Source organism: Lupinus angustifolius, chromosome LG06 (genome assembly GCF_001865875.1).
Source record: "Lupinus angustifolius cultivar Tanjil chromosome LG06, LupAngTanjil_v1.0, whole genome shotgun sequence".
In the NCBI taxonomy this organism is placed as follows: domain Eukaryota; kingdom Viridiplantae; phylum Streptophyta; class Magnoliopsida; order Fabales; family Fabaceae; genus Lupinus; species Lupinus angustifolius.
In genome coordinates this window covers 4,491,626-4,505,475 of record NC_032014.1, presented here as the reverse complement: position 1 = coordinate 4,505,475, position 13,850 = coordinate 4,491,626, and the positions used below count along the sequence as shown (strand labels likewise).

At 30.5% G+C, this 13,850-nt stretch overlaps 1 protein-coding gene across 2 annotated transcripts; it reads right to left on the bottom strand.

Annotated features, from left to right (window-relative positions):
• LOC109349120 (protein FIZZY-RELATED 2-like) lies at window positions 725–7,238 on the bottom strand. Of its 2 annotated transcripts, XR_002107922.1 has the most exons (11): window positions 6,593–7,238; window positions 6,262–6,384; window positions 6,068–6,172; window positions 3,846–4,025; window positions 3,694–3,756; window positions 3,404–3,598; window positions 2,162–2,263; window positions 2,013–2,075; window positions 1,831–1,899; window positions 1,242–1,419; window positions 725–1,089 (listed from the first exon to the last, which is right to left on the bottom strand). XR_002107922.1 is itself a non-coding variant. In XM_019589804.1 (10 exons), exons 1-10 carry the CDS (start codon window positions 7,052–7,054, stop codon window positions 1,366–1,368), a joined length of 1,416 nt encoding a protein of 471 aa, XP_019445349.1. In that variant the 5' UTR covers window positions 7,055–7,238; the 3' UTR covers window positions 725–1,365. The 2 variants fall into 2 exon arrangements, 1 of the variants encoding a protein (XP_019445349.1); XM_019589804.1 differs by having other exon boundaries at window positions 725–1,419.

The window sequence follows — 13,850 nt, the reverse complement described above, 5'->3', positions numbered from 1 at the left end:
GTATAGCTATCCTTCTTCTGATACAGCAATTCAATTTCACAATAAGTGGCGAGATTAAGGACTAGATAATTTTTTTCTTCTTTGCTTGTTGGTTTGGTTGTCTCGATGTACTGTACTAAATGAGAGTATAAGAATTTTTTTATACTCTAAAATTAGGGTTCTCGACATTATTCTATTATTATTAGTTTCGCACTATACTCGAAACTGAGAATCAATTAAAATGGTAATCCGACCGATTGGTTTCTAATAATTCAGGAAGGAAATTATCATATTTCTACAATTCAATTAGATGTGAAATCTAGAAATATACTTTTTTGTGATTGTCAAAGATGTTTTTTTTGTTGGAACCTACTCCCTTTTATTTAATTTTAAAGAGTGGAATTGGTTAGTCGTTCAGTAACTATATATATATATATATAGAATTTGTTGGGTAACCATGGGTTTGAGTAATGAGATACCAGAACTCATTCAAGAATGACTTTCAAAATCTTCAGTCTCGACTACCTGCATGTCCAAAAATATAGACACAGACCCGACCCGTTACAGGTATTACCAGCGAATACTGGTGAGTCCGGGTACCTAATGCCATCCTACCAGCAAGGAGAAACTGACCTCATGACCATTATATTACTAAGCAACAACCTTAACGTTACGAGTTAAAGTTACTCTCAAATTTTTGTAATTCATTTTCAATGTTTATTTACATCTAGAGATGCACACATTATACTGGTATGAAGAGACAATAAAATAATAAACAAATGTGAAACCATATGTTTAAATACGTTGTACAAATAGAACTCATTAATTAGGCAAAATTTGAAAGTAGAGAGAAAGAACTGGGGCAGATAATTTTCATCCACAACCCAGTCAGAGAGGGTCCTCACTAATACTAATGTAAAGGAAAAAGAATCGTATTTTTATGTATTTGGCTGGAATACCTTAAATTTTGTTCTCAACTGAAGCCCACACATCCTAGAGATTTTTCACTACATAACTGGTTCAACTCCATGTCTGATCTTTGTCCAGGAAAAGAGATTTTTACCTGAGTTTCAACTTCACCTGATCCTTGCACTTGCGTTTCAACTATAACTCCCTTTATATATAAATCTAAGACAATAAAATAGCCCTTTTGTATTCTTCTTTTCAATTGAAATGATGATCACATGGATAGGATAGATATCATTGGCAGACATTATAACTTCTATAGCTTTTTGCAAGTCTCTCCAATGTGTGAAGCTTACCACTGTGATTGTCTTTTCATATGTGATGTTTTTCCACCATGCTGTTCTCAGTTACGAAATTTCTTTCTGCACAACAAAAAACTTTGAAATATGGCACATGATTGGGTCGAAATGCCATGAGCAGTCACCTAATGGTAGTTCTTCCGAGAGATGATGCTCCAATTTCAGTGTCGCTATTCTGCATCAGTGGTGACATCCATATTAACAATCAATTACAACATAAACAATGAATAAACCAGAATATCATAGTCACATACTGGCTACTACATATATATTTGTAAATTATCTTCTAACATTCTGAATTATGTTACTTGCACACAACATTTGCTTCACATATATAATGAGATGACCAGCCTCAAATATATTTAACTAATAATATATCTAAGTATAACCAATAAATTTAAAATGAATGGACAGGAAATTTGCGATTCAAATTTGTGGGTATATTATTAGTTAAACTAGTATTTGATGGCTTAGCAATTGAAAGTTCATGTCTTTCTATAAGAAAAATGACAAAAAATAAGAGCGAAAGATACTGCAGGGCTGCGGATAGCACACTTTTTCCTCCATCTCTCGATGAATAATTTACCTGCGATTTAGGGGAAGGGAACACATTCCAAAACCTGAGTGTTTCATCTCCAGCTCCAGTTACAATAGTCTGAAACAGCAGAAGTCATCACAATCAGAAACATAGCGAAGATAATAAAAATATCATTTTCATAATCATGGCTACTAAGTCATTTTGAAATAAGAAAAGGACAGCTGAAATACCTGTCCATCAGGAGAAATGGCAAGATAGAGAACTCTATAGGTATGACCTGTAAGAGTGGCTAACTGCATCACAGGACAGAAAAATGGTAAATGAGTTTAAATTAAGTAAAAATCAAAGAAATACACTTCATAACATAAATTATGTTTACCTTTGTCATGGTGGGGTATCTCCAAACAATTATTTGGTTCTGGGAGTATCCATGAGTGCTTACCAATTCATTGACATTTTTAGACCAGACAAGATTGCAAACCTGCCATATTTTAAGGTTGAAAATCATTTTATTCATGTTAAAAAGAGAAAAAAAGAGAGCAGGAAGACACCTTTGTCCTTCTCTCAATATGTGAAGGCAAATGCTACAAAATCTGAGAACAATTTAGAAACTGAAAGAATAGCTTTTGCAGTTATGAATGATCAGTAAGACCTACTTAATGCAGTTTTATTTGGGGATTTCTTGACAGCCTTATAATAGTGCCAATCGCTATTTGCTTTATCATTGTATACAAAGCGACACAGACTTGGAAAATAGATTCAGCCTAGCGTTTCTAACAACATATGGACCGGGTGTCTAAGTTGATGATGAACCACCTCCATTTAAGAGGGGAAGCTAGGTAGATTTTGAACCTTAGTGGAGGGCGAATTTTCCCTCATCGGGCCTTTATTCACTCTGCCCCCAGAGTTATAATAACAATATGATGAAACCTTATTCCACTATAAGAGTTTAAGCTTTTAAGGAGAGTTGGTCCTTCACATGGTCTCAAAGTTTCTTTGACTAAGTGGTCAGGAATTTGATCATTGTCGTCTCCACTCTTCCAAATAAAAGTTGAATTTTCACATATGGTAAAATTATTCAAAAGCCTTTACTGAATTGCTTAAACTTTTTGGTCCTTGACAAATAATTAAAGTTAACATGGTCGTAATCTATATGCAGATATTGAGCGAATATCATACAGAAAAATTCAGATTACTCATGAAAAAATAGGAAATAAAAATACTATTGCAAGGCAGAGTGAACAATTGTTTCATATCTATGAAGAATGCACTAACAAAGAGTCGTTTCTATCTTGAGGTCCATTGTTAATGTACCAAGTCACTAATCCATTGCCCTATTCTAATCCTTTCTTGACCCTCTATCATTTTTCATCAGCATATTTGAAGTAATTCTTCAAGGGGTGTTTTATTCTTCTCACATTCCATTGAGTATATTTTGGTTTAACAATTATTCTTTTATGTTTTAAGTGGGTTACCAAAATTACCCTTCAACAAGGGGAACATGCATTTTCCAACTAGTCAGGCTAGTTCCCAACCAATTACCACCCTTGTATGTGACAAAATATTAAGATGGAGTGAATTTGACATTAAATTATAAACAGGTTAAGGCAAGTATTTTCACCTGACTTCCAGTGTCCATACAGCTTAAGTGCGAGTTTGTCGTTGTATTCCAGAAACGAATACATCGGTCAGCAGTTCCTCCCCCAGACGCAAGAAGTCCATGGAGATGAGGAGACCATGCAATAGCTTTAACAGCTGCTGTATGCTCACAGTACTTCAAGACAGGCTGGGTTGAGTGTTGATTCCAGACAAACAACTGCAAAAATATGTAACAAATTATTACTATCAATGCAGAAGAATAACAATGCAGTTGAATAGTTCAGAAAAATACTAAAGTTTGCAATTGCATACTCTGTTGTCATTTCCTCCAGATGCTAACTCACGGTTATCATATGACCACTTGAGTCCACAAACCTTTGAAGAAAAAAAGAGGAAAATTAAAAAATCAATACCATGATTTAATTTGACCAGATGAAGCTGGAAAAAATAAGAACTAGTCTGACCTCTGATTTGTGCCCTGACAATTTACTAACAAAATCTTCCTGTGCACGTATATCTCGTTGATAAATATTCTTATCCCGTCCTCCAGAAGACAAAAGGGATGAACTCCAGGACAAGGCCCCAACACGTAAACGATGACCCTCCATAGTTCTTATCTTCTTGCATCGAGATGCATCCCAAATCTACATGGGTAACAGTTAGAGCAAGGCATGGGTTAACTTGTGGCTTAGAAACCGAGAACAAAAAATATCATGAAAAAAAGAATAAATTGAACTTAGAAAAATCCAGATGCAGCGGGAAGAGACAGACATAATGCTACAAAACAGTAAAGCAGAAATCAACTGGACACCAAGATTTTTGTGGAGGTAATTCTCAAAAATGAAATCTTTAAGGTAGAAGTGTTGCACTTGCTATTTACCTTCAAAGGAAAACTGAGTAGCCAAGAGCTACTCTGCCCAAATAACGTCACAGATAAATTCTTGCTGCTTACTGTTACATAGTATTGAGGGAAAGTGGGTATGGGTTACAGAACTGATGTTAAGATGCAACCACGCAAGCAAATGAAGTTTCCTAGAAGAATTTTTAGAAGTCTGTATCATGGTTGATAAGATCGAGATAAGCACCAAACTAATGGGAATTACCAAAACCGGAGCAAAGTTGCTTAGATCCACTGTCATGAAAAACGCTATATTTCCTAGATCTAGTAGAATCTCAAAGGTACCGAGTTATGATGATGGGTTATGCAATTCACACACAAACAGTATACTTAATTTTTCCAGCATAACTACGATAAAACAAAAAAAAACTAGTTGACCCATTTATTTAAATAATTTGCTGACACAAGCATGAGTCCCACATCAGCTGGTTGTGACACAGAACTCCCATTCATACTGGAGTCTCTCCCAATCTCCCCTCTAATTAGATTGGTTTCTATTAGTGGATTCTAGTCCACATCAATCATCCTTAAACCCAGTTTCTGCACACCTTAGTCTGGACGTTCTGATTTTTTAACCCATTATGGTTGACACAGGAGCACAAGTCCAACATTGGTCTGATGTGAGACTCATTACTTACTTTACAGTTAAGAGACTCCTCTTTGGCCAGCATGACTTTTTGGAGAGCTCTCCTCTACATAATTAACTTCTACTTGCATTTATTGTACTCAACAGTTGACATGCACAATTGCATGAATAGCAGAATAAGATATTTTTATGATCACATTAATGTGATCTTGAATTGTCAACCAAATGGTCTTAATATTGGGAAGTCAACCCATTAATAATAATTGTATTACAGCCTTGTCAAAATCTAAGCATTAATTCTGGTTTAAATGGGTGCAGTTGGAACCAAATAGAATGTAAAATATGGAAAAGGACCCATCTGAGCCGTGGTTTGGATGTATTATTATGATCAGGGAAGGAAAAATGATACGAAGCATAGATACAGAGAGCCAACAGACACAAGACAAGAAACAACACAAAATGACATGAATGCAGCGAGCCGGCAACATTACAAGATCTAAAATACAAGGACACCACATGGCATAAAATTATATATTAAAGAACATATCAATATACATAATTACATGCAGACATGCACACAAGCAAGTATGAAAATATCATAAATGTAGCCAAAATATGCTTGTTATGTGTTAAAACATTTTTGGAAGGTATTGTGTTAAAACAAAATATATTTTTCATTTCATTCTGTTTCTTAAAATCATTTCCATTTCATTCTGTATATTTTTCACAAACATTAGTTGCTCACAATTTGACTCTCATTTTCTTCTTAACATCTAAGAGCACACCCAGGAAGCTCCCCGCCACATGTGAAGGCTCCATTTACCCACAGGATGTCTAGCAACTAATTGACCACCCTTTGTAACTATCTTCCATTGCTTCCCATCGACTCTAACAAGTTCTTACTAATTCCCTGTTCTTTCATCTCTCCTACCTAAATAAAAGACTTCATCATCGTCTTTACACTTCATTGTGATGCTCCCCTGTCTTCTTGCCATTTATTTTTATCCTTCTTTGCAGACAGTGTAGTTACAAAATAAAATGGGGTTTCATTAAGAACACGAGGGTAACAACATCAGATCAAGTAATCAAAAGAACGGTGCTCTTCCATCACTACGAGAACCCATTGAATACATTCCTTCGGAAACCTCAGGATATGAACAGATAAACATGCATGAACTGTGATGAACATATAAAACTCTTACCTGAACTTTACCATTGCTAGTTCCAACAGCAAGGTGCGTACCACGTTGAGCCCATCCAACTGAACAAACACAATCATCAATCCCCAAGTCACATAATTTAGTCACCTGCATCAATCAAAACGCAATGAATCACAAAAGAAGAATCTTTGAATTACAACATTGACAAATAACTTCGCAAAAATTCAATAACAAACCTTGCTACTACAAGCATTCCACAAATAAACACAGTTACCAAGACCAACAGCCAGCACATTGTGTGAAGACCAATCCACAAGATTCAAATAAAAATCATCTTGCAATGCAGGTGCATCCAGAACCTAACCAAAATATCACAATCAAACCAAAAAAAATTAAAAAATAAACTAAAATTGAAGCATGCAAAGATAAATTAAATGCAAAATAGTGATTTATTCAGATCTTCCAGCTCCACTCCGATCAATCAGAATTCAGAATCAGAATCAGAATCCAATGTTACTTCCAAAATTAAACAAAATAAAAAAAATTATTAAAAAAAAGAAAATCAACCTTATAAGGAGATCGAGAAACTTTCCTCGGAGCCTTAACAGGACTATAATTCACGCCGGGAACGGTCTCATCGGACATGAACGGTTCAAGCGAGTGCATGGACCGGCGAGTCTCCGTCTTATACCGGAAAATGTTCCGACTAGGAATCGACATAGCGAGCGAGTTCCTCTTATCCGGCGAGACTCCACCGGCGGCGTCAGGTCCGAACAACGCGGTACGGAGGAGCGCAGAATAAGCGGTGGAAGCATCTTCTCTCGTCTCCGGCGAAGAATTAATATCAAAGAGAGCAAAATTGGAAGCAGATCTGGTCGGAATAAACCTATCGGAGTAGATTGTTCTAGAAGGTGAAGTGTAGTGATTTGAATTGATCAAACGGGACACGTGGCGAGAATGTGATGATGTGAACGGTGATGGTGTTGATGGAGAAGGAGAAGGAAAAGGAATAATCGTTGAATCTTCCATTACTCTTTGGAATCTGAACAACAATGAATGAATGAAGAATGAAGAATGAAGAAGAAGAAGAAGAAGGTGCTGTTAATTTTTTACCGGCAAAATTAACAGCAAGAAACTATTTTGTTTTATTTATTATTATTATTATTATTATGCATCAGTTTTGGTGATGAATGAAGGAATGGGGATTCAACTTCACTATCTTCTCTTCTTTTTATTTGGATGCTGAGACCTTATTGTATGTTTCAATATTAATAGTCTTATTCACATTTTTAAGAGTTTTATTGGATTCCTCTATTATGTATTCATTTCTCCATAAAATAATTCTTAGCTCAATATTGAAATTAGAGATTGTATTATATCATTTGTCATTCATATTTAATTAATATTCAATCTTCAAAAAACAATAATTGAAATGAGTTATGAATAATATAATAATTATATATAAATTATTACACTCATACTCATTCTTGAAATTATCATAAGAAAAAATGTAGATGTGGATACTATAAGAGTTTGTATTATCAAGTGGGCTATATATATTGAATAATATTACAATGTATATAATGTTTTATCATAAATTATATTTACCTGTAAAGATATTTTTACAATGTCATTATATTGTTCACTTCATATTTAATTATATTATTGACTTATAACTATAAAAGATATAAATGAACAGTATATTATGCATTAATAATTTAATTTAATTATGATGATATATTATCAAATTTGTACACTTAAAAAAAACAGTCATACCCATTAAAAGGAATTGAATATTTACTAAAAGGGTGAGGAAATATTTATAATAATACTACAAAAACATATAATAATTTATGGGGTAGGAAATACTTAGGTTCTACTCATCTCAACTTACAAGCAAAGAACCAGATTCTCCTTTTTAAAGTATTTAATATTTTACATTCCTTTAAGAGCTTCACTCCACTCCAGATCTTTATTGACAATTAATAAATTATTAACTTTGCTTTTACTGCAGAATTATTTTTTTGTTGTTGTTGTGAGAAATAAATAACTAAAATTATTTTGAGCATGTGAAAAATGCACATCAACATTATCCACTTATTGAAGGGTAAGAAGATTATAGGTCCCAAAGCTACGGCAATCTAATGCTTGTTGGTGATTAATTGGTACAGCTAGAAAAATTAGTACTTCCTTCATTTAATTATCTTCATAAAGAAAACTTTGTTCCCAAGTTAAAGCAATAAATAAAGTATTTTGGAAATTGTATATTATAATTGAATGAACACACACAAATTGACTATAATCATTTTTTATACAATCAATTATGGAAAATAATATATATGGAGTTATATTAGTAATATTTAATGAAGAGGTTAAGGAATTATTGCATGCTTTGAAAAGATACCTGTAGCTAAATAAAAAATTATATTAATTAATAGAGAAAATGTCTAAGGGCTCTTGCGTGCTGATTTTAGATTCTGCTTTTAAATAAATAAAAATGCCTTTTTTAAGTTACTTTTTGATGGTCCCATTCTTAGAGCTATTATTAAGTACCAGTAAAGTTTTATTTTGTTTCAATATATCATATCAGATTGTTAGTGTATATATATACATTTCTTATGAGTTTAAGATTAATATATTGGTATTGTAATATTTTATATTATCATATCTATTTTTTATGTAATCAGTAATGTGATATTACCAAAAAATATACTGTCTTTTTTTAAGGGAAAACCTTTTATATAATAAAAATGAATTTAAATTAAATTATTTTCTTTTTACTTTATAGATCATTAAAAGGAAATTTTTATCACATTATTAGAATTGAATTAATATTATTAAATTCTTTTCTTTTAATAAAGTAACAACTTATAGTTAATTATTGGATGAAACTTTACCTTTAGAAAAAAATAGCTAACTTTTTGAGGCATAGTTAGAATGGTATTTTAATTTTTATTAGTTAGAAAATTTATGTATTAATATATATATATGGATTGACTTATTGAGAATAATTCATTTTTGTGAGAAATTAGAATAGTTAATATGGATAATCAGAACTTATTTGAATGATTAAGGTTTAAATAAACATTTAGATGATTATCATATAATCGATAACTATATTTTAATTTTAATCATTTATGATTAATTATAAGACCTAGATTTATTGTTTCAAAGTTTTTATATAAAATTGTTGTTACTTTAATCACTCTGTATATATATTAATTTTATATTTTTTGATTAATAAAAATAAAATAATATATAAAATGATACATATTTTGAGACAGAAAATGTGCATTGTGAATGTATAAAGCCACCTCTTATTTACGGTTTTTCTTATTATTTTTGTTTGGTGCCATTATTTCTTCTCTTGCCGTAGCTGCTAGGTCCACATAAAGCCGTCGTTTCCTATTGGGGAGAGGATTGCACAAGTTTATAGGTGTAGAGATTTTTTTTTTTTTGTATATTACTATGATATTTTTTCACATTTTGGATGAGAAATTAATTCATGTTTGGATTTGTGGTTATCCTTCCCAACAAGTTTTCGCTCCTAGGATTTGAAACTTTGACATTTTGGTCATCTTAAAAATTTAGCAGGATCTTGTACCACTAGATCAATGTCTTGTTGGTAGGTGTTGAGATTAAAAATATACCACGATAATTCATTCTTTGTGTAATTGAAGAATTTATGACTTCCATGAACTTAATTTTAAAATTAATCAATATTTCAAGTTACAATAAACTAATTTATTAATGATATAGAGAGAGTGTATATTAAGGGAGAACATTTGACTATGTTGAGAAATGAGAAAATTGGTCGGTGGTATTAAAGTTTTCTTAATTTAAAAATGTCAATATTTTAATGTATCCTTATCTATTAGAATTGTGGTTGAAAAGCGTTATTTGCATGAAGTTTTGAATTCATCTCATGCAACATGCCTTGTGTTTAGGAAGCAAACTTTTTAACAGAGAGATTTAGTGAGAGTGAGGGGTGGCAATTGGATGGATTTGGATATGGATCCTAATAGATGGATAAAAAATTATTTATCAATTCATATAAATTCATTATATAATATTTTTAAATTATCCAACTTATCCATATCCAATGGATTTCAATCCATCCATTCTATCCATATATCCATTTTAATGAATTGGATGGATGAATATCCAACCCAGTTTTTTCTAATTTGAATAAAACATTTTTAATAAAGCAATTTGAAAAAGAAAAATTCTTTTAAAAATTATTATTTAATAAAATATTTTTAAATATCAATTTTAAAAAAATAATTTTCTTAACAAACACTTTTAAAAATTGTTTTTTTGATAAACACTTTTAAAAAGGTGAATTTCTGAATTTTTTTATAAGCACTCTTTATTGGCAAGAATCTCTGGTGCAACATAATTGGTAGGAGTGTAAAAGTTTGTTTCGATTTTTGACGCAATTCAGTAACCGAACCGAACACAAAGATATGGTTTGGTTCTACTCGATTAACCGCAAATTTTATTTAGAAACCGAACCATACCGTTCATTTATGCTTCGGTTCCGCGGTTTTTCAACTTATTTAAAGAAAATCCTTTATGAAATAGTTGAACAAAATTTGCAAAGTATAGAATCAACTAAATGAATACTAAACGCATCAATAATAAAGTATTTAATACTCTTTCTAGTAAAACAATAATAATTTAACATCTCAACGCACCACAAACTTGAAATTTTAATCCACAAAATATTCGACAATGTCAAACAAAATTTAAGAATGGCAAACTTGGTACCAATTCTTTAGTCCAATCTCAATGGATAATAGAGATAATAGATATTTAGGTTTGTTTACTAATTTGTTTTTTTTATTTGCCTCTTACTTATAGCATATATGTATTAATAATCCTAAATTCTTAATCATATTTTATCTACTAACTTTAAAGCTTAATCATCTAAATATAAAATAAAATTATTTTTTAATATGCGGTTCGGTTCTAATTGATCCAAAATTTACAAAATCATGAACCGAACCGAACATAAATGGTTCCAAATAAAAAAACTGAATTGAACGCAGAACCGAACCACATTTTATTATTGGGACTTCCACAAGTTGTATCTAACAATCCATCATCCTGAAATTTCATTTTGTTATTATATTATCATATTAGTCAATAACCAAAATGATATATTTATACTTTGCATTAAGATGCTGGGGTAAAACACTAAGGCCGAAATCGTTTATACTTTTTTTATAAACACTTTTTAAATCACAATTGCAATTTTTCACTTTTATAATGTGTGTGTCATTATTCTTAAAAAGGTGAAAGAAATTTTTTATATTAATACTTAATTAATTGGAAAAAAATTTGTTTTTAACTTAATTTTTTGGATGGATTGGGTATCCATCCAAATAGATATACCCATGGATATCCATTGGATATAATGGATGTATTTGAATCCATCAATTATCAATATTATTCATTGGATTATATCCATTTAAATTCATTAGTTCTAACAGAAGGATTTGAATGAATTTTGGATTATGGATAATTTTGCCACCCCTAGTGAGAGTATCAATGTTATTCAACTACTTTACATATTTTTTTTATTGATGTTTTAATTTTTTTTCATTTTATTCTAATTTTTTACACTTTAAAAGCTCAATACATATTTATATTTTAATTTCCAACTATACCTTTATTTTTTATTTTTTATTTTTTATTTTTTATTTTTCACCTTATATTTCCCAATTTTTTTAACCAGTTTCCAATGTGAATTAAAAGAAGATATTTAAGCCAAATTTTATTCATTTTTTATATTATTTATTAACTTTTTAAATTTATATAGAATATTAAATATCAAAAAATCTAGAATGGTGGAGTATAAGGTAAATTTGTATTTTTATATGCTTGACAAACATAGAGAATGTTTAAAAAGAATTGTTTTTATATATTCTTTCTCCTAAAAATGGCAACTTTTTAATATTTTTCTTTATACTATTTTCTATTTTTTATGAAACAGATATATAATAAATTAATAATAATAATATATATTTATATAATTATTTTTTATAATAATTTTTTTGAATCAACTAAAAAGAGAAGTAAATGAGATTAGCCAAATATAAGTCATAATTATTTTTTAACAACTCAACTTTATATTAGTAAAGGCAAAATTACACACTCTACGCATTTAGTTTGTGGACGTTTGATGTCCACAAATCAAAAGTAGGTTCAAATTAGCTCGTTTTATTTTACCAAAAAATACCATATCCTGTCTATTTTTAAATGGACTAATAGACTTTAATATATAAAATATGGAGGAATACACTGCAAAACATGTGGTTGACCATGTATACTTGAGTCTTTTATACCTTGGTGGCTGAAATGCAAAAGCATAGTTATAAAAACCATATCGTACCGGCCGGTTCAACCGGAAAATCGGTGAACTGGGCTCCTAACCGGTACGGTACAAGTGTTGAACTGGCCAAGTATTAAAACCGGTCAAAACTGGTGACCGGCCGGTATTTTACTAAACCGACTGGTTTATACACATATTTTTTTTTAAAAAAAAACTTAAAAACTTAAAAACCCATTACAATGGGACCCATCTTTCCAACTCCTCTTCAACACTTCAAGGCACATGCTTCCAATGGATATTTAGATTACACATTTTGGTTCGTAACATTCGTGTGTAATCTCAGTGACATTTGTGTAATCTTAGAGTACTGTCTGAAGATAGGATTTGGTAGAAAAGTATAATATTCATATAAGACAACTTTGACTCGTTGGTGTTAAATGTTAAAACTTCAAATATATTTGTTTTATAGAGTGAGTTGTAAACTTATGTCATTTATTTATATTTTGCGGTTGTTAAGTGATATTTTTAGATTGATATATGTTTTTTAATTTAGACTTTGAATTTGTTAAAGACTTAAAGTTGTTTATTTATATGAATTTTGAGTAGATTATAAATATGGATTATAAATTTGAGTATCTACCTATTTGATTTTTTGTTATAGGTTTATATATATATATATATATATAAATATAAGTAGGTATATCCTGTTTAACCGACATGCGGTTTAATTACTAAATCACTGGTTGAACCACTGTACTACTATACTAGTACCCTGTCCGGTTTGATAACTGGTACGGTTTTAACAACACTGTGCAAAAAGACTCAAAGTTTATCTAACATTTTGTGGCTTTCAAGTGTACATGAACACACATAAGAATTGTTAATGTCAAAAAGTAGTGGGTTTGTTACTCTAGTGTAGAATATGTAAAACAAAGAAAAATAGGCAAAAATACTATTTTGGTTTATAAGGTTAATTTACCTTTTTCAATTGATTTTTTTTTCTCATTAGTCCCTCAACTATGGTAATGCTTTCACGTTAGTCCTTCCTACAATCAATTTGTTGATGCTGGTAAAAATCGTCTTATATGTGTAATTGGAGTTAAAACTTAGAAAATATATTGTCTGATTACAAAGATAGATAGACAAGATCCTTAAAATGAGTATGAAGTGAATGTTCTTTGTAAGCTTAGGACCAGTGGCGGATCTTGAACTTTAGTTTAGGAGGGACAATAATATTAAATTATAATTTATAATTAAAATTAGTTGAATAACAAAAATATAAAGAAAAATAGACAATTGTTTCAATGTTTCAAAATGTACAAAAAATAATAATTAAAAATAATAATTAAAAACATTAAATAAAAATATACATTCATTTAAAGTGTTGCTCTTAGTTAAAGACTTCAATTTATCGAAGATTGAATTAAGAGTAAAATTTTCAGATATTTACATTTCAATATAAATTATCATGTTATGTACAAGAAATTC